At 41.3% G+C, this 19,161-nt stretch overlaps 1 protein-coding gene across 2 annotated transcripts; it reads left to right on the top strand.

The window, feature by feature from the left end:
- The first annotated feature begins 158 nt into the window (after nt 1-158).
- On the top strand, nt 159-19,022 carry cbarpa (CACN subunit beta associated regulatory protein a). 2 transcript variants are annotated; one of them, XM_074689613.1, is made up of 11 exons: nt 159-328; nt 510-695; nt 5,540-5,611; nt 10,409-10,554; nt 10,743-10,804; nt 10,905-11,067; nt 11,154-11,334; nt 11,418-11,561; nt 14,033-14,231; nt 14,339-14,543; nt 14,624-19,022. In XM_074689613.1, exons 3-11 carry the CDS (start codon nt 5,564-5,566, stop codon nt 16,503-16,505), a joined length of 3,030 nt encoding a protein of 1,009 aa, XP_074545714.1. In that variant the 5' UTR covers nt 159-328; nt 510-695; nt 5,540-5,563; the 3' UTR covers nt 16,506-19,022. The 2 variants fall into 2 exon arrangements, with proteins under 2 accessions (XP_074545714.1, XP_074545715.1); XM_074689614.1 differs by lacking the exon at nt 159-328 and adding an exon at nt 372-408.
- The last annotated feature ends 139 nt before the right edge of the window (nt 19,023-19,161 follow it).

Here is a 19,161-nt window from a genome sequence, read left to right as displayed (position 1 = left end):
CCACTCAGTCAGATCAGCTGCCGCCATTCATGATCAAAGAGCTGAGACAGTGGGTTGGTTTTGTCTCCTCCATCTCTCATCATCATCACCACAAACACCACCACCACCACCACCACCATCATCATCATCATCATCATCATCATCATCATCATCATCATCATCATCATCATCAGTGCAGGTCACGTGGTGCATCGGGAGCGGGCGGTGGGTGTGTCTAATAGCGTGTGGTTTCATTCATAACTACGGTCTTCATTTGAAGCTTGAATTAAAGTATGCAGAGGGGGCAGGCTGCCTGTGGAGCGCCGCTTCTCACGGACACTTCACCCGGGTGAGTCCCATCTTTTACCCCGTTCACACCAGGAGCAGTCCACGGACCGGCACGCGTGAAGTGTGTCACTATTTCATTATGTAAGATGTTTGGATAGGTGGTTTGACTCGGGGATGTTAGTGTGAGCGGACAGCGGAGTGCGGCGCATGTGAGACTGATCGTGATGTGTTGTTCCTCTCAGGCTGAGAGCACACGACGCGGAGATGCGGGACAGCTGTGATCGGAGGGTTTTCAGAGGAGAGAGGAAGATGCTTCTGATGCTGATGATGATGCTGAGGCTGCTGCTGCTGCTGCTGCCGCGCGCCGCCGGCTGCAGCGGGTCTCTGTAGTCCGCCTGCACGGAGCCTCAACACCGCCTGCATACACCGTAAGACCCTGCACATCTGGACACCATCGCCTCCCCCTCCTCCTCCTTCCCTGTCTCCCTCCTTGTATCCCTGATGCTGCTCATAAACATCCCAAACATCGTCCCGGTCAGCTGGTGGAATTAACTAGAAAGTAGCTCTGAGTCTGTCTGCCTGTCTGTCCGAGCCTGCTCCATCCGCCCGTCTGTCTGTCCACCTGTCTGTCCGTCTCCTGCGCTCTGTGTGGTTAGAGAAAGCAAGTCAGGATGTAACACCGTTGCAAACGCGCACCTCTGGACGCACTCAGGATTTAATCCGGCTGTGTGTGTGTGTGTGTGTGTGTGTGTGTGTGTGTGTGTGTGTGTGTGTGTGTGTGTGTGTGTGTGTAAGAGAGAGTGTTCTAAAAGTAAAGCTAAAAAGCTAATCTGTCAAAACAATAAAACCTCTGCTGCTACTTTTCCAAAAACTCAATAATAATAATAATAATAATAATAATAATAATAATAATAATAATAATAATAATAATAATAATAATAATGATAATTTACACAAATAATAAATATGATAATAATAATGATAATAATAACAATAATAATAATAACAATAATAATAATAATAAAGAAATAAGAAAGGAAATATATTAAGACGGAAGAAAATGAGAACTGAGAAAAAGATCAAAAGGATAAGAAAAGAGGGAAAGGGAAGTGAAGGAGATTTATGAAAAAAAAGGAAACAAAGGAGGTAAAGGGATAGGTCCCCACACGTCTACTGTAGTAAATATATAAAAGTTATTCTGAATAAATGACTTTATTATTCAGTGATAAAATCATTAATATATGAGTCAGTGATAAAAGTTGAATCATGGTTGATTATATAAAACAAACTACTAAATATTTTTCATCCATAATTGTTATAAAAGTAATACAAATATGTAAAGCACAATTTTCCCTTTGTGTCTTGAAAAAACCTTGGATGTAAGAAAGACTCACATTCCTGCTTCTCACACTGGCTTCTAGTTGAACATGAGTACACCGTGTGTGGCTTTAAGCTTCACTTCTCTACTGAGTGAGAAAGAACCGCTCAGTGTTGATAACTTCAAATCTTTAAATGTTTTTAAGTTTTTGTTATAGCACTGGTTGTGTTCTGTGTCATTTTACGACAAATCCTCAAAATCCAGTCAGCTTTATTTTATAACTTTTTTTGAAACGAAAAAAAAAAAAGAAAAAGAAAAACTTTGGAGGAAAACAAGAATTTAAATTTAATTTGTGTGTGGGTTTGGATTCTGTTTGGTGTGCCATCAGGGATTATAATGACTAACCCATTGTGGATTAATCTAATGGATTACAGTACATGTTGAATTTAGAAACAAATCTTAAATTGTTCTGGCAGAGTAAAATGATTGCAGAAAGTGATGACCAAAAGATTGAATTAAATGGATGCTAACTGACTGAGGAGAATAGTCGTGTGGGATGGGAGGATGTTTAACTATCAGGTGTGGTTCTGTTAGTGAGTTCAGTAAAATGAATTTCAATGGACGACTGTGTCTTTAACTGTGATGGTAATGTTGTTGGACCGTTAGAAAAAGAAAAAGACTGCAAGCAAGGACGGCCTTTGTATCTTCAACAATAAAATAGATACAAGGATTTAATAGTTGAATTCCTCAGTGAGGTGGCTTTGAACAATTCTGACATTCAAAAAGTGTAATGGACAAACTTTTTCTCCAGAATCTTGTAAAAGCTTCAGCTAGTGTGTAATTTTTCAACATTTGTTAAAAAAATGCTCAGATAAAAACTCGTTATGTCTTCCTTTAAAAGAACTAATTTTCTCCCACAATGTATGTGTAAAAGTATTTTCTTATTTTTGTGCAATCATAACTCTTTTAGATGTGTGTGTGTGTGTGTGTGTGTGTGTGTGTGTGTGTGAGTGTGTGTGTGTGTGTGTGTGTGTGTGTGTGTGTGTGGTGTCTATTGTTGGAGTGTTCATTCTATTCAGAGCTTCGTACTCATCATAGTTACCTTGAGCCATTATATGTACGAGATGTTACATAAAACATGACTCGCACATGGTGAGGGAGTGTGCGGCCGAGTGTGTGTGTGTGTGTTTCTGTGTGTGTGTGTGTGTGTGTTTGCAGTCATAGATCTATGTTACACAAGCTTCTCTCAGTATAAACAGTCATGGTGATTCTTCTGCTTTCTTTGTCTTTCATCATTTCTCCAGGATGAATGAAATGTTTCCTGACAATCTTGTGTTGCTTTGAGATAAAAACCTGGTGACGTCAGTAAATTCACCTTTTCTGTGGATCGATGAAGTTAAAATCGTGACAGAAGATCTTAATTATTGACAGTGGGGGTTTGACAGACGAGGAAATTAGCAGGCGAGGACCATCTAATGGCAGATGCTGCCTAATTGCATGTTTGAGACCACGTGTCAGGACATCGAGTGGACAGTCAGGGTTTTTGCAACGATGAGGCCATGAGTTCAAATTTCCAAAAAGTAACACCAAAACCTTAAAAATTACTTTACAACAACTACCTTTCACATTTTGTGTACCTTTGTAATTCTTCTCTTTCTGCTGCTCACGATCTCTTTGTGTGTGAGCAAGAGGAAAAGTACAAAAGGAATTCTTGAATTCTTAAAGACGTTTTCCCTTTTCATTGGAGGAAAGAATAAAGCTTAAACTGCAAAAAAAGATACTGACCAAAGCCTCAGAAACATACAAGGCATTTCTCTGTGAATGTGAAACAAAAATAGCTTTTCAGGGTCCATCATCACCATCATCATCATCATCATGAGGACCCCACATAGCTGACACCACACCTCTGGGACAGTGAGTGATAACTGTGAGCACAAAAAGAGGCCTTCTCATTTACACCTCTTACTTCAGTGGATGTTGCCATAACAAGGTTTGATTATTAACAGTTCATCCCTTGAAAATGTGAGATTATGAGTAACATTTATACTCAAATGAGCTGTGATGATACGTAATCAAAAAAATGACAAATGAAAAATTTGCGTAAATGATCAAAATATCATAAACGCATGTTGTTTTCAGCTACTAATACTAATATTACAAAACAGAAACTAATTTGAGTCTAATTTATTCAAAAAAGTTTGTAACTGTTGATATATATATATATACTGTATATATATATATATACTGTATATATATATATATATATGTATATATATATATATATATATATATATATATATATATATATATATATATATATATATATATATATATATATACATATATATATATATATATATACTGTATATATATATATATATATATATATATATATATATATATATATATATATATATATATATATATATATATATATACATATATATATATATACTGTATATATATATATATATATATATATATATATATATATATATATATATATATATATATATATATATATATATATACATATATATATATATATATTGTATATATATATATATATATATATATATATATATATATATATATATATATATATATATATATATATATATATATATACATATATATATATATATACAGTATATATATATATACAGTATATATATATATATATATATATATATATATATATATATATATGAGAAGTTCATCTCCTTACCAATTTATTGTAACATAGTGGATCTCATGTTGCTAGGCGCTGCCCTTTTGGCTGTGGCTGCCTGTTGCAGCAGCTCTCTCTTCTTTGTCCGTTTCTTGTAATTTCTTCCGTCTCTTTTTCGGAATCTTTGTATTTGGAGCGGATCATTACTTTGTATGACTCATTTGTTGGTCATGGTCACCAAACTTTTTGTGGCTTCAGTGATATTTTTACTACTTTTTCTCCTGTGTTTGTCTGGAGATCCTATATGTAACCATGGCTGCATTGCTTATATGTAAAATCAGCTGTTAGCAGCCTGTAGCATATCAATGCTAACTGGTGCAAGGCCTGATGTCTTCCCATAAGGTAAGGAGAAGGAGGTGAAGACAAAGTGCTGGTACTTAAGTGTGAGCTAAGAGGTGACGACATCGACCTGTCCGTCCATCCATCGTTATTGGGAACGTAAGATATATCTCCAATAAGATGGACGAGCTAGCTGTGCTAACCCAGCAGCAGAGGGAATACCAGAGGGCAGAGTAGCTTCATGCTATTCACAGACATGGCTAACAGAGCTAACATCAGACACCAACGCCACATTGGAAGAGCTTCACCTGCTGTGAGCAGACAGGATCCAGGAGACAGAGACTGAACAGACTGCTGAAGAAGCTCAGTCCTGGACCCTGTGGAGGTGGAGGCTGGCTGAACTGGAGGATGATGGACAAGCTGTCATCATCTGTTTTCTTATGGACCTTTTTGCACTTTCTAAACACTTTCATACTTTTGTTTTTTTGATTGCTGCTGTGATGTTGATTTCGTTGTACTTGTTAAAATGACAACAAAGTTCTATTCTATCCTGATACGATCTTTGGTTTGTGTAAAATATGAATCAATTGGTAAGAATGAGATATAAAGGTCATTTCAGCTGCTTCAAGGCCTGACAGGGTATATCCCAAATTTGCGACAACAGGCATCAAGGGGTTTGGGGAAGCAGCTGGGAACTGTAGTTTTTGATAGGTAGTCCACTTGAGGCCCCCGTGTTTCGGCTTTTAGAGAAGTGGTCTGAAACATCTTAGTCTACACAGGTCTGATTTCACAGCAGAAAAATCAAGTACTTTTGGATTGAGTTTTAAAATGTGTTTTAGGATGAAGGGCAGGACTCCAGGTGGAGCCACTGTAGTTTTTCTCCTTTGATATTTTTAAAATAAACAGGTCCAGCCTTTTCTGACTTTACCTCCTGTCCTCAACAGGGTTCACTCACGCTGACCTGGACCATGAGCAATGATTCACCTGTTCTGACAAGTCTGACCGACAACTCCACCGTGAGTATGACTGCGTACACCACCCACTGACTTTGTCCTCACCTTTACATCACCTTGAGTGTGTAGATGTTCGATCGATATACTTATATACTTAACACAGGAGCCCAGCTTAGAATTTCAACCAATCAGCAGCCAGTAAAAGCCACCAAGTACAACAGACAGTTAACCATTGCAAAAAACTGAAATCTTATCAAGTGTTTTTGTCTTATTTTAAGAAAAAACTGATTTATACTTGATTTTGAGCCACATTCAACTGGTCAGTCCAGAAAAATGTCTTTTTTTTAAGTTATTTAAAGACAAAAATGAGGTCTAAACTGCTTGTAACAAATGAAAAAAATGCTTGAAAGCAGAATAACGTCTTAATACAGGTAACTTTTCTCTTGTTCCATTAGCAGACTTATTTTACTTGCTACAAGCAATTCAGACCTAATTTTTGCCTTTAAATAACTTGAAACAAGACACTTTTCTGGACTGCTCAGGTGAATGTGGCTCATATTTAGTCTAAAAAGACATTTTCTTCTGAAAATTAGACAAAAACACTTGATAAGATTTCAGATTTTTTGCAGTGAAGCCTGTGTCTGCGTGTTGGAAGAAGTGACAGTCGTTTGCTTCCACCGTGTGTGAGTTAGAAACATGTCTCTCAGCTGATTGATTGTGTTGCTCTTCCTGTTTGGCTGAGCTTGTCAAAACAACAGATTTAATCAATATGTGCATTTTTATGCAGCTTTTTTCATCATTCACACAACCTTCACAGCTTTGAAAACAAGATGCTGTATCTACAGATATACCTCAGCTGAGAGTGGGCTGCAGCAGAATCCACTGAATGTAAACATGTTCTCTGCGTGCACGTTTATGTGACATGAGACCCAGTTTAACATGTTCTAACCTTAGGCAGCTTTCAGGTTGGATGAAAAGAGGAAAAAATATTGTTTTTTATTCTCTGTGAAGTACACATTCACTACGTCAGCCTTTTTTTGTTTGCTTTCTCCGTGCAGCGACTGTGTGCTGTTGGATTGGGCGTGTGATTGAAGCTGACACTGATTGATTGATGCATTTTTTAAGGAACCACCTCCATCATTTACAGCGAGCGCAGAGTCAACATAAAAACAGCTGTTCTTGCTCTTTATGACACACATGCACCTTCTGTTTTCTACTTCATCCCACTTCAGAGCACATTAATGGGTTTTTACAGACTATTCTGTGTCTGACATGGGGCTCATAATTGCTGGTTAGACCAAAGAAAATCACTCTGCTGCTCCTCCGGTTAAGTTCATCTTCATTTAAAGGTCAGTCCGTGCTCTGTGAGGGGCTTCTCCCTCCAAAGCAGAGCAACCTTTAACGTCTTAAATGCTTAATGTTGCAATGGTGGAGTTTCCTGTTTGTGGTGGTAAGAGGAGCTCGGTTATTTTCCGCTTTCTTTTGATACTGACATCAGAGGAAGAGCCAGGAAAGTCTTGTGTGGGGATTGCTCATGTGTGTCTGCATCCTCGTCCTCCTCCAAATTTCCATTTTTAGCCTGCGAGGCCTCATTTCCCTCTCATTCAGAAGAGCAGAGAAATTGAATTAAGGGTCTCGCTGACGTTTCGATTAGCATCCCCAAGCTCGCTCAGCCAAGAATGAGAGTATTAATCAGGGAGAGTAGCTGTGTGTGTGTGCGTGTGCGTGTGTGTGTGTGTGTAAGCAGGCAAGATGTATACAAGTGTGCATGTGGATAGGAATCGCTGTGGAGTGGGGACTTCATGACGTCTTTTGGTGCTAATTTCCCCCGTTATTAAATATTCTGGTGCTTATCTGACAGCGTAATGTGACAGTGACATTCCTCAGCGCTGAAGAGCTGGAGAGGAGAAGAATCCATTCCTGACTATAGACTCTATAATTAATGGATGTATTTTCCCTGACGTCATCTGTCTGTTTCCGAAACAGATTTTTGAAGCAGATCGGCTATCACAGCCATATTGGCAGTGGCTGGGGCTTCAAGTACAGCTACAGAGTGCCCCTCAGTCATGTGAGCTGAGCTGTGCTCCTGATTGGGCGAGCTTGTGATCTTAATATCCTCTAATTGCTGAGTTAGAAAAAAGTCCCTGGTACAGTGTGCACCAATAGTGACATGGATGGAGCCAGTATTTCAATTTTGGGAGGTTTTAAATTACAAAAGTTGGTAAATAATTATTGCTATATACAGTGGGGAAAATAAGTATTTAATATGTCAACTTTTTTCTCATCACATTTATTTCCAAAGCTGCAATTTAAACAAAATTTCTTCCAGACATCGGTATGAACTTCAATAATCCACACATGAAAAGAAATCACAACGTTCAGGTCCATAAATAGTAATTATGTGGAATTAAGTACAATAACACAGGAAAAAAGTATTGAACACACCATGGAAAGGCTGTATACTATGGCAAGGAAATGCACCATACCACCTGAAATCTGTCAGTAATTATTACTTGAACTTCCAATTAGTGCAAACCAACATCAGCTGGGCTAGAGCAAATTGATGGTCCTATAAAAAAGGTCATTTTTTCACCAAGCAGTTAAATACTACACACCTCATGATGGGTAAAGGCAAAGAGCTCTCTGAAGACATTCACAACCTGATTGTTGCTCAGCATCAGAATGGAACTGGTTACAGACTTATATCAAAGCACCTGAATATTCCAGTCAGCACCGTTGGGGCCATTATTCACAAGTGGAAGAAGCACCACCTTACCGTCAACAGGCCACACACAGGAGCTCCTTGCAAGATTTCTGACCAGGGAGTCAGAAAGATAGTCAGAAGAGTTCTCAACGAGCCAAGGAAAGTGCTCCAGAAAGACTTGGAGGCAGCAGGTACAATTGTTACAGAGAAAACAATAGGCAATGCACTCCACCGCCATGGCCTCCATGGACGCTCAGCCCACAAGACTCCATTCCTCAAGGAAAGGCATGTTGAAGCTGGTTTAAAGTTTGCTTAACAGCAGCCTGACAAGCCTGTAGAATACTGGGAGAATGTTGTCTGGTCAGATGAGACCAAAATTTAACTTTTGGGCTGTCATACTACAGACCATGTTTGGAGGAGAAATGTCACTGCACATCACCAAAAAACACTACACCAACAGTGAATTTTGGAGGTGAAGCATCATGGCATGGGGTTGTTTCTCATCTCATGATGTTGGCAAACTTCATATAATTGACGGAGCAATGAATGGAGCCATGTATGGGGAAATTCTCTATATGAATCTGCTGCCATCCACCAGGGTGATGAAGATGAGACGTGGCTGGACCTTCCAGCAGGACAACGATCCAAAGCACACGGCAAAGTTGACTCTCAAATGGTTTCAAAAAAAGAAAATCAATCTGTTAGAATGGCCTAGTCAATCACCTGACTTAAATCCAATTGAACATTTGTGGAAAGAACTAAAGAAAAGGGTTCACCAGAGGGCACCAAAGAATATTCAAGATTTAAAGACAATCAGTGCAGAGGAATGGGCCAAAATCACACCTGAGCAGTGTGGGCGATTAGTTCAAACATACAAGAAGCGTCTGGAAGCTGTCATTGCAAACAAAAGCTTCTCCACTAAGTGTTAGATGAGTCTCAGTTAGCGTGTTCAATACTTTTTTCCTGTGTTATCGCACTTAATTCCACATAATCATTATTTATGAATCTGACCGTTGTGATTTCTTTTCATGTGTGGATTATTTGAGTGAATACCAATGTCTGGTAGAAATTTTGTTTGAATTGCATCTTTGGAAATAAATATGATGAGAACAAAGTTGATGCATTCAATACTTATTTACTCCACTGTAGACATAGCACTGTTACTATATTGGTTTAAAAGCAGATTTGATAAAATTTTAGTGCATCAGATGGCAATTTCTCTCCATGGTTTAGGCCAAGGAGTGGTGCTGCAACGCATCAATGGGCTGCGCCGCCTTAACTTTCCAAGTACCATTGGCTGTACTTTAACCCCTGTTAAATAGAAGACAAAAAACTCTTTCCCAAAATCATTCTCTAGTCCTATTGGTATAACATGAGGCTGAATGATTCATAACTTTTTTAACAACAGACTAAAAGATTACCAATCTTGACTCATTCTACAAATACAGGGCATCTAACAATAACAGCAGCATAAAGTGACAAAGTTTCAATATTCTTCGGTAACACTTTACTTTAGAAGTCTGCAAATTTCATCACACTAAAGTAATAATTAGACATTTTTTGTTATTTCTTTGAAATTAGCACATAACTTCTTTAAAATAATGTCCAAATGAGTAAGTCACAATTGGTAGATTACTGTTTTTTTTCCAGTTTCTTTGAATTTTACTCCAAATTGAAGGTAAGAAGATGACGATTAGCAAATAATTTATTTGAAATTAAATCACAACCTACCACAAAATGTTTTTAGAAGCATCCCAGTCTGTACAGCAAAAATAAAAAAAGTAATATCAGGAAGTTAAGACTGAACTTTCTGCTGAAGACCTGTCTTTGATCCCTGATGAGCAGACTTTTGGCAACCTTGGAGAGGAAACCAAAAGCCTTGAGTACACCCAGACTCGTAGCTGAACAGCCAGATGGGCTGTGAAGAACTTTAAAGATAGGGCACTTTGCAGGGGTACGGTTGATACGGTATTTCATTTCAAATGGTAAAACTATATTAAAGGATCCCCTCACTTACTTTTAAGCTTAAAATCCACTTTTTAAATGGAAATGTTTGTATTTGTTTTTCAGCACTTACACCAAACATTTATCTGAAAGGGACATGATGAAATGTTCGGGCTAAACGCACTACCTCTGTCTCTGCTGCTCTCCGGCAGGATGTGCCTGTTTCTGCAGGACAGGTGGAGAACTATGTTCTGCTGTTGGTGCTGCTGAGTGTTTTCGCCGGGGGCACGCTGGTGCTGCTCTCCCTGCTGCTCCTCTTCTGTCACCGCTGCTGCATGGGAGGCCGACGCTACTCCAGGTGGGTGACTCACTGTGTGGGACCTGACAGGCTTTGATTCTTCTGCAAACACACACAGGGATTACAGGAGCCAACGTGACTGTGACAGCAGAGGATTAAAGCTGGGTGGAATATGAAAAGTGAGGGATGTGTGGAGGGTTTTTGTTTCTGTAAGAGCAGAAAAACTGAAACTTCTCTCCGTCTTACAGAGCCAGCGATGACCTCGAGAAGACAAACACAACCTATGCTGAGGACTCTCAGCCCACCCAAGGTCAGATCTGGGTCTTTTATTCAGTTCTTACATAAATTTTTTTCATCCACTTTCATAACTAACTCTTTCTCTGACTGTCCTTGTCTTCTTTGGCACTCAGAGATCACCATTCATCTGGATGAATCAGACGCTCTCTCAGCTTCAAGCTGTCACGATGGAGAGTCAGAACGATTTGTCTCCACTGGATCCACTGGCCGCAGAGTCTCCTTCAATGAATCTGCACTTTACGAACAGGAGAAGACGACTCAGGATAAAGGGCGCAGGTACTGCTCAGCAAAGCGAAGGCTCAGATTTACATTGTGGGACAGCTGGCCATTGATGATGTGAGGTGTGATGATTCACTTCTCAGGTACACTCTTACTGAGGGAGACTTCCACCACCTAAAAAAGGCCAGGCTGACCCACCTCCACCTCCCTCCAGCTCCGTGTGATTTAAAAATCCTGACCATTATGGAGTGTGACTCAACAGAGAGCAGCACCGTCAACATCAGCGAGGCTGGCGCTCCCAAACTGCCCCTGACCATCTATCAGGTAACTGAACGCACACGCTGGGACATCCCTCATAGATCAGACTGAATTTCTCATCCCTGACCTGAGTTGATTTCTCTCTTCAGCCCACTGACAGAAGAGTCCCAGACTGGAAGGGAAAGAGCCTGAGCGGAGGGCTGCCAGGAGACCCACATCACTCCACTATCCTGGATCAGGGCCCCAGACCGGCCTCTTTGGTCCTGAAACCACAACACACACGCTCCCAGACAGTAAGTTCACCTTTTCACTCTTAAAACCCCATATAACCCTAAACCACTGTGACCGGTTGAAAAGACTAAGTTATTTGAAACTCATTTTAATGAAACATTGTGTAACAAACACACTGGGGTATGGACTTCCATGGTGTCTGAACCACGAGTCCTAATAACTTCCATAGTTCCCAGGTTGACTTTTCAGTGTTTGGAAAACAAGAAGATGAGGGTTAGTGTTTAGGCTCAGGGTCAGGTTAGGTTAGTTAGGGTTAGGGTTAGAGTTACTGGGTTAGTGTAAGATGACTACAACAAATCAGTAAATACTAACAGACTAGATGGTAAACATTTAAACCAGTTAGTTAAAGGGGCTGTGAGGAGTTAGGAAGGGATCTTGAAAAAGTCTTCTTGCAAGATATCTGCCTGATCTTAATCCACACTTTAAAATGAGATTATCAGCTCCAATATTGCTGGTTACAGATTATTTAAAAATGCTGCTTTTTAGCTTCCAGTTCGGGTCGAGCAGGACTGGATTGATTTACGGCACATCTAGGTCTCTATGACAACACCACGCTGGGTGACGAAGTTTAATAGAGAGAAGAGATATAGCACAGAGATCTGTGTTTTTCTCTGCTAAAAACGATTTCTGTGATTAATTATGTAGTGATGGTGTAAACAGGAGCCTAAAAGTCAGACAGAAAAAGGACAGAAGAGCAGAAGAAAGATAAACAGGAGAGTGAAACAGTCCAAGCTAAAGGCTAATTATCCTTTAGCTTGGGCTGTATCACTCTATAACACAGGGGCTAAACTGTTTGTGATAATGTTGATTCCAACCCACAGTCAGCAGTTATTCTGCAGTGGTCTGTTCAAACTTGAGAGTCTATCAATAAAATGAAGAGTGAGGTTACGTTAGCTCTGATTGGTAGATGACTGGAAGGACATAGCTAACCAGGATTCACTAACGTTACACATTACAGACACGTCTTAGAGCACCGGGCTGTCAGCTGTGCTACATATAAACAGATACTAAACTACTTACAAACTGACAGTGTTTACTTGTTGTCACGTTAGCCTGCAGATACGTCAGAGCACCAGGCTGCTGATAGCGCTACATATAGCTGGCTACTACAATGTTTCAAACAGTAGCACTACGTAACTGTACTGATAAATACCTTACCTCAGCGCATTGTATCCAGTAAAAAGTTGTCTTGAAGAAAGAAAATTTGTTCTTTCCGATCTCCAGATTTTTCAAAATAAAAAAAACAAAACAAAAACCCCACACGCCTCGCTAAAAGTAATTTACAGCAGTGTGAGGAAACTGCAGGCCACAAGGTGGCGAGGGAGTGCAATTAAAACAGATCCTCCTCATAGCATCTTTCAACATAAGCATGTTAGCTTTGTCCATGTGAACGTGGTATAAGCTAACTTTAGCATTTAGCCCAGAACAGCTTCTGGAGTTTGGTTGTATTTTGTCCTCCACGTGTTCAGTGCTTAACAAAATTATCAGACCGCTTGTCATAAAAATGAGCAAACCACCCAGCCTCATGAAATGTTTCAACTGTGATTCTTTGTTTTTTAGAGATCTCCCTTCGCTTCATTGTCACAATGAACAGGGCTGAGGAGTTTCAATTTGATTTTACGTTTTGATTCACAAATTTGAGCCAGAAAAATGGAATTCTCCTAGAGGTCAGAAGTTTTCAAAAATAACCTAAAACTACTGAAAAATATTTTCCTGTTCAGGAACACAAATACATAACTAAAGTGTGTTACAAACATAAAAAGTGCCTTGGGCCCCGTTTAAACAACAATGTTTCATCTAAAAACGCTAAAACGCAATGAAAGAAATCTGTGTTTACACGCAAACGCTGATGGACTGAAAACACTGTAGTAAGCATGCCAGGCCTGTGAGTGGTGCTATAACTGTCTTGTCCAGACGCCACTTTTACAGAGATCTCCACCGAAGTAGAGTTGAGCCGATCATCTGGTATTATGGTAAAAACATTGTTGTCGCGTAAACGGCCCCTTGGTAGTCAGATACATATTGTTAAATTAGGGGAGGGGTGGCAACATCAACACTGGGTGATGGGCTAATACATTCTTGTAGAGCTTTACACTGGTTTATTTTTCTTTCCCCAAGGAAAATTGGAAATTTTGTCACTGAGTCATAGAAGTTTTGAATGAAAGCTGACATTTTACTTACTTTTCTCTAAATCTACAACTTATTTATTTACGTATTAACCAGCAAAGCTAGTAGAGAGCCTAATCTCTACAGATGGAGTCCTCATTGTAGATCAATCCATAAACAGAGCCGTGAAAAGCTGCACTGATGCACTGTGACATCAGTCATCTCTCCAAATGAGTGACAATATGACAAACCGCCGTCCCCCTGAGAGATTTTACCTCTGCCCATCACAATTCATCCAAGCCTGTCTGCCTCAGATCCTTTAACGTGTCCCTACCTTACTCCATTTTCCTCTTCTGTCTCTCTTCAGTTGGAGGCTGTGGGGGACAGAGGAGAGGCCGAGGGTGAAAGGACAATAAGAGGGGAGTTGGCTCAAGCTCTGGGACAAAGTTCAGTTCTGCATTTCTTCAGCAAACTGCGGCGCCATGCCAGTCTGGAGGGAGCGGGACCTTACTTCAGGAGGTGGAAGTTTGACAGCAGTCACCGCGCCGCTAGCTTGGATGCTAAAGGTTTGTACAAGTGTCACAAAAGAGCTTCCAGTGTGGTCAAACTTTGTGGAAGAGTAGTATCAAGAGTTGTTCAGTCGACAGCCATGATGTCGTTTGATTTCCTGCAGGATCTCCAAAGAGAAGGCCGTTTCAGAGGCAGAGAGCAGCAAGTGAAACCACAGACCAGACAGAAGAAGACTCTTCTCCTCTCGACGCTGACGCCATCGAATCCTTCCCACAAACTCCCAGTGAAATGAGTGTCCTCCAGGCGCTCTCTGCAGAGTCTTTGTCCCATCCTGCCACTGCACCCACGTCCTCCGTCTTCCTCAGCAGGTACAGCCCTTTCCCTTTATCCCATGACTAACATGATGAAAGTCCCTGAACTGTTTCTGACTGTAACTTCCTCTGTGCAGGCTACACCTGGAGGCCATGGAGGAGGTGGGTGGCAGCAGCAGGGCTAGAAAAGAGGATCCCTGTTCACCAATTAATGGGTGTCAAACCAAGAAACACGAGGAAGCCACAGCGAATGGTTCTGGAGGTAAAAAAGAAACAAAGTTGGACGCAGTTGGGAAAACAAAGGCAGCAGAAGTTGAACTGGAATCTGCAGAAGAAGATGACCTGTTTGAGGAACAACGAGGCGCCGCCATGCAGGAAAGGTTTGAAGACCTGTTGAGGAAAACTGAGGACACAAGAAAAGGTAGCATGACGCAGGATTCAAGGAAGAACCCTGAGGTCGAGGGGGATGATGGGGATGAGGTAGTGCTTGGAGCTGAAGCCAGGCGGCGGACAGACTCAGGCTCATCGCTCACCTTCATGGTTCGTCAGGAGAGCTCAGAGGCTCCTCCCTCCCTGTACAGAGACATCTGGAGCTTGCGAGCCTCTCTGGAACAGTACGCCTCCTCAGACCAGAGCAGCACAGACCGGGAGTCCATCCGTAGTGATGCTGACAGCGTTTCATCCCTTGGTGGTGCAGGGGCGCGCTCTGGCCTGGACAGTTGCTTGTCCCAAGACCTGGACGATGAGCCTGAGGGAGAAGGAGAAGGAGAGGGGCTGGAGGTGGGGACCAGGGGGGCGTCGGGTGGGGACAGTGAGATGGGAAATGGAGCTGTAGGGGAAGGAGAGGCAGGCAACCGCAAGCTCCTCCAGATGGACAGTGGCTACGCTTCGATTGAAGCTCCATCAAGGGCTCCAGAGGAAATGCGACTTTTTGGGATGCCTGGAGCTCCTCGAGGGAAGACGGCTTCTGAAAGAAGGTTGTTCTTCACCAGCTCAGGGAGGAAAGGCTCAGTATGCGAGAGCATTGAAGCCCGGCTGTTTCAAGAGGAGCTGGAGGATGAAATGACACACAGCACAGGGACAGAGAAGAAGCTCAAGGACCGATCTCAAACTCTGATCCTTCAGGAACCACATCAACTTCTTAAGTCCCTCCATCCTCAAAAACCACTCGAGTCTCAATCGCAGCTGGTGTCCCCCCTTACGAAGCCAGTCCAGCAGCCCTGTAGTCCACACAAACCTCGTCTGCGCCGTCGTGACTACAGCATCGATGAGAAGACAGACGCTCTGTTCAACGAGTTCCTCCGCCATGATCCACGATTTGATCAACAGGATTCTCCTCTGCGCACCCGGCACCGATCCAGGGTCCACCTTCGGAAGCAGTGGCAGAGACACAAGCAATACAGCGACCCAGGGTCAAGTGCTGGTGGAAGGTACTCCCCCTCTTTGGAGAGACAGAGGTTTACTCCACTGCGTAGAGGAGACAGCGCAGGATACCCTCTGGACACACGGTATCACAGCACACTATCACGCATTGCGAGTGCAGCCGATGAAGAAGCCAGTGAGGTTGCGGCTTGCGAAGAAGCAGCCAAAGAGTGCACGGAGAACAAAGATCCATCGAGTGGTGGAGCCACGGGGGACGCCACAGAAAGTACAGCCAGCTCAGCCCCTGAAAGCACTGACACTACAAAGAGCTGCACAGAGCCGGCTGGTGATGCTGAAGGCTGCCAAGTCTCCACAAGAACGGAGACGGAAAGCACAACGAGCCAGTCTTTGACCACCGTGACCTCACAGAAGAGGTTCATGGATCCACGCGTCGACAACAGGAACAACAACAGCAGTCAGGCGATCCTGTCCGAGGTTTCCCTGCAGACAGAGAGCAGCCTGACTGAGAAGCTGGTTGTGTCAGTGGAGGAGAGGCTGTACGGCGACTTGCGCTCTGCTGAGAAGCTCAGCCAGGCAGGAAGTGAGGGCGTGCTCACCGTGACCAACACAGCCTCACCTGGTTTCAATCCTACATAACTACACAACATATCTGTACTTCTATTTGTACATCTATTTGTGTAGAGACAACAGACCTGAGTACAGCTGTCTGAAGCACTGAAAACATCATCATGTTAGGTACTCCATCATTCTGTGTCCTTTACATTTGGACAAATCGTCAGATCAACATATGCTCATAGCTGATGATAAACACAGGTATACTCTACAGGACAGACGCATCTTTTTGATGGACGCTCTCTTCCTGTGTTTCCATTCAGGGCTTGAGTTCCACTGCGACGCCATGTGACGTGACGTTTTTTTTTATTTCATCAGCAAAACTTCTAGACCCAAATGTACTCGTATCATACCTTGAAAAAAAATATAGGCTCCTCAGAAGGAAAAATACAATATTTTCTGACTTTACTGTGAATCTCAGCATGCTACTCTGTGTCCAAACAAAGTTGATGTGAATAGTGTACAGATTTAACTTTAAAATATGAAGCACTTTGATGGGAAGATAACTAGGAGGTGTCTGCCAACCATTTCTCTCATATTCATACCATATCCTCCTTAAGTGTCCTTGTCACAATCACCATGAGGGAATGTGTGTTTATGAAAAAGTGTTGCCTCTGGTTTTGATTACAGGGGGAACATAAAAGAACATATTGTTTGCAAGTTTTCAGCCTTTTTCTCAAGAAGATATCAGCAGATCTGGGAGATAGTTGCATGTTCCGCCAACATATGCGTTAAATGTTCTAATTTCAGGTGTTTTTTTTCAAGGATATTTGTTCAATTTGAGCCCAGTTAGTCACAGAGAAAAAGGCAAAACATGAAAAAAAAACGAGGAAGAATGTATCCAGGAGCTTCCGTGGGCTCGAACTGAGTGTTTGTATCACTACTGGGACTGTGGTGAGGGGGAGACTGAAAGATAAAGGACTGACACTGGAGCCTCTCAGGCTTTTGGACAGATGGTCCACAGACAGAGCCGAGGATGTGAACACGGAGGCTGACGCTGATTAGCAGAGACACCGTTGGCCTGAAAATCCAAACATTCATTCTGTAATTCTCAGATCTGGCAGTGTTTTTTTTTTTTTTTTTTTGTAGGAAGAAATGTGGTTACAAAACAATCATCTTCCTTAATGTCAGCCTTGACCCTACGTCACTGCTGCTGCAAAGGAAGGCAAAAGAAGTTCATCCAAAACTGAAAATACAGCCCAAATAATTCAGTCAGTGCCGTTGCTGACTCATAAAGCTGTGCCAAACTCACAAGACAATGCTAAGGTCTGGTTAAAGCAGATATTTTGTCCCATTTTTAAAGCTCTGTCTTTAGTGGATTCAGTTTTTGGTAACATTTTACTTTAGAGGTCTGCAAATTTCATCGCACTTAGGTAATAATTAGACAAAGTTTTTTCTTATTCCTTTGAAATCAGCCCCGAAATTTCACACAACTTCTGACTAGATTCTGTTTTGCAGTGCGCCTGTACTCACAGTGTCTATCACAATCAGGTAAGATCAATTTACAGCCCCACTCTTGGTGAATATCACATCTGAGGTATCATGTAAAACATTATAGGCCTAATCATAAAGGTTTATCATTTTACATGTGATCTCAATCATGCATATCAACAAACTCAGTATTAAAGAACTTGGTGAAATTAAATAACAAATTGCTAACTATCAACTGCTTATTGGGAAACCGAATTATTCACTCAACATTTTAAAGGTTATTATCAGAGGAAACAATGAACCTAACTTCTGTATTCAGGAACTAAGCAGCTATTTATCACCTGCTTCTCTGGAAATAGCAGAAATGTTGGGGTACTTCTAAAAACATTTTGTGGTGGGTTGTGGTTTAATTTCAAATAAATTATTTGCTAATCGTCACCTTTTTACCTTGCAAATTGGAGTAAATTTCAAAGAAACTGAAAAAAAAACATTAAACTACCAAGTGTGACTTGTGACAATAAATTTGGACATTATTTTTAAGAAGTTGTTTGCTGATTTCAAAGAAATAAGAAAAAACTTTTGTCTAATTATTACCTAAGTGTGATGAAATTTGCAGACCTCTAAAGTAAAGTGTTACCCAGCTTTTGATTTTTTTTAATTTCTTGTAATGACCAAAAGGTCAAACCCACACTTTTATTCTGCAGTTACATTTGGTGTCGACGCTAAATGAAGATCATAGGTGTGATAGCTTCTCTCTGTATTCTGAATTCTATGAAGTACAATTAATCATTTTTTATTTTTGTCAAAGTGCATCGTTTCAACACCGCAGCGTTGATTCATTTTGTGGTTTCGAATGTGTCATGAGGAACAGGTACAGCGTCTCTCTCTGACTCATGCAGGTTTGAGCTACTGTACATAAACATGTGCATCTTATGAATCCTCTGTCTTTGTACTCATTCATGATGAACCATCTGCTTTATTATAAAACTGATGAGCAATGCAGAGAATTCTGATGTTTCGCAGCCTCGACGAAGGCCAGACCTTGTGGGACCAACTGAGGTACATTTTCTTTGTGGACTGAACATTTTCTGAATTAAAAAAAAAAAAGAGGGGAAAGACTCTGATTTTATGCTGTTGTGCGAGTCATGTATGATGTAAGATGATGTAGTGTAGTGAAAACAAAAGCAGAGAGGTGTCCCCCCCCCCACACACACACTAATCACACTGCTGCAACATTTTTCATCATCAC

This window comes from Halichoeres trimaculatus, unplaced genomic scaffold, assembly GCF_033239565.1.
Source record: "Halichoeres trimaculatus isolate MK-OKI-2021-1 unplaced genomic scaffold, fHalTri1.1 fHalTri1_scaffold_15, whole genome shotgun sequence".
Taxonomy (NCBI): Eukaryota; Metazoa; Chordata; class Actinopteri; order Labriformes; family Labridae; genus Halichoeres; species Halichoeres trimaculatus.
Note: the sequence above shows the minus strand (reverse complement) of the source record. Positions and strands in the feature narration are given on the sequence as shown.

Bases quoted from the DNA above. Each gene is read 5' to 3' on its own strand.
- cbarpa (XM_074689613.1), top strand. From the start codon at position 5,564: ATGAGCAATGATTCACCTGTTCTGACAAGTCTGACCGACAACTCCACC. The intron at 11,068-11,153 runs GTACTGCTCAGC...TTCACTTCTCAG, and splicing joins ACTCAGGATAAAGGGCGCAG to GTACACTCTTACTGAGGGAG. The intron at 11,335-11,417 runs GTAACTGAACGC...TTCTCTCTTCAG, and splicing joins TGCCCCTGACCATCTATCAG to CCCACTGACAGAAGAGTCCC.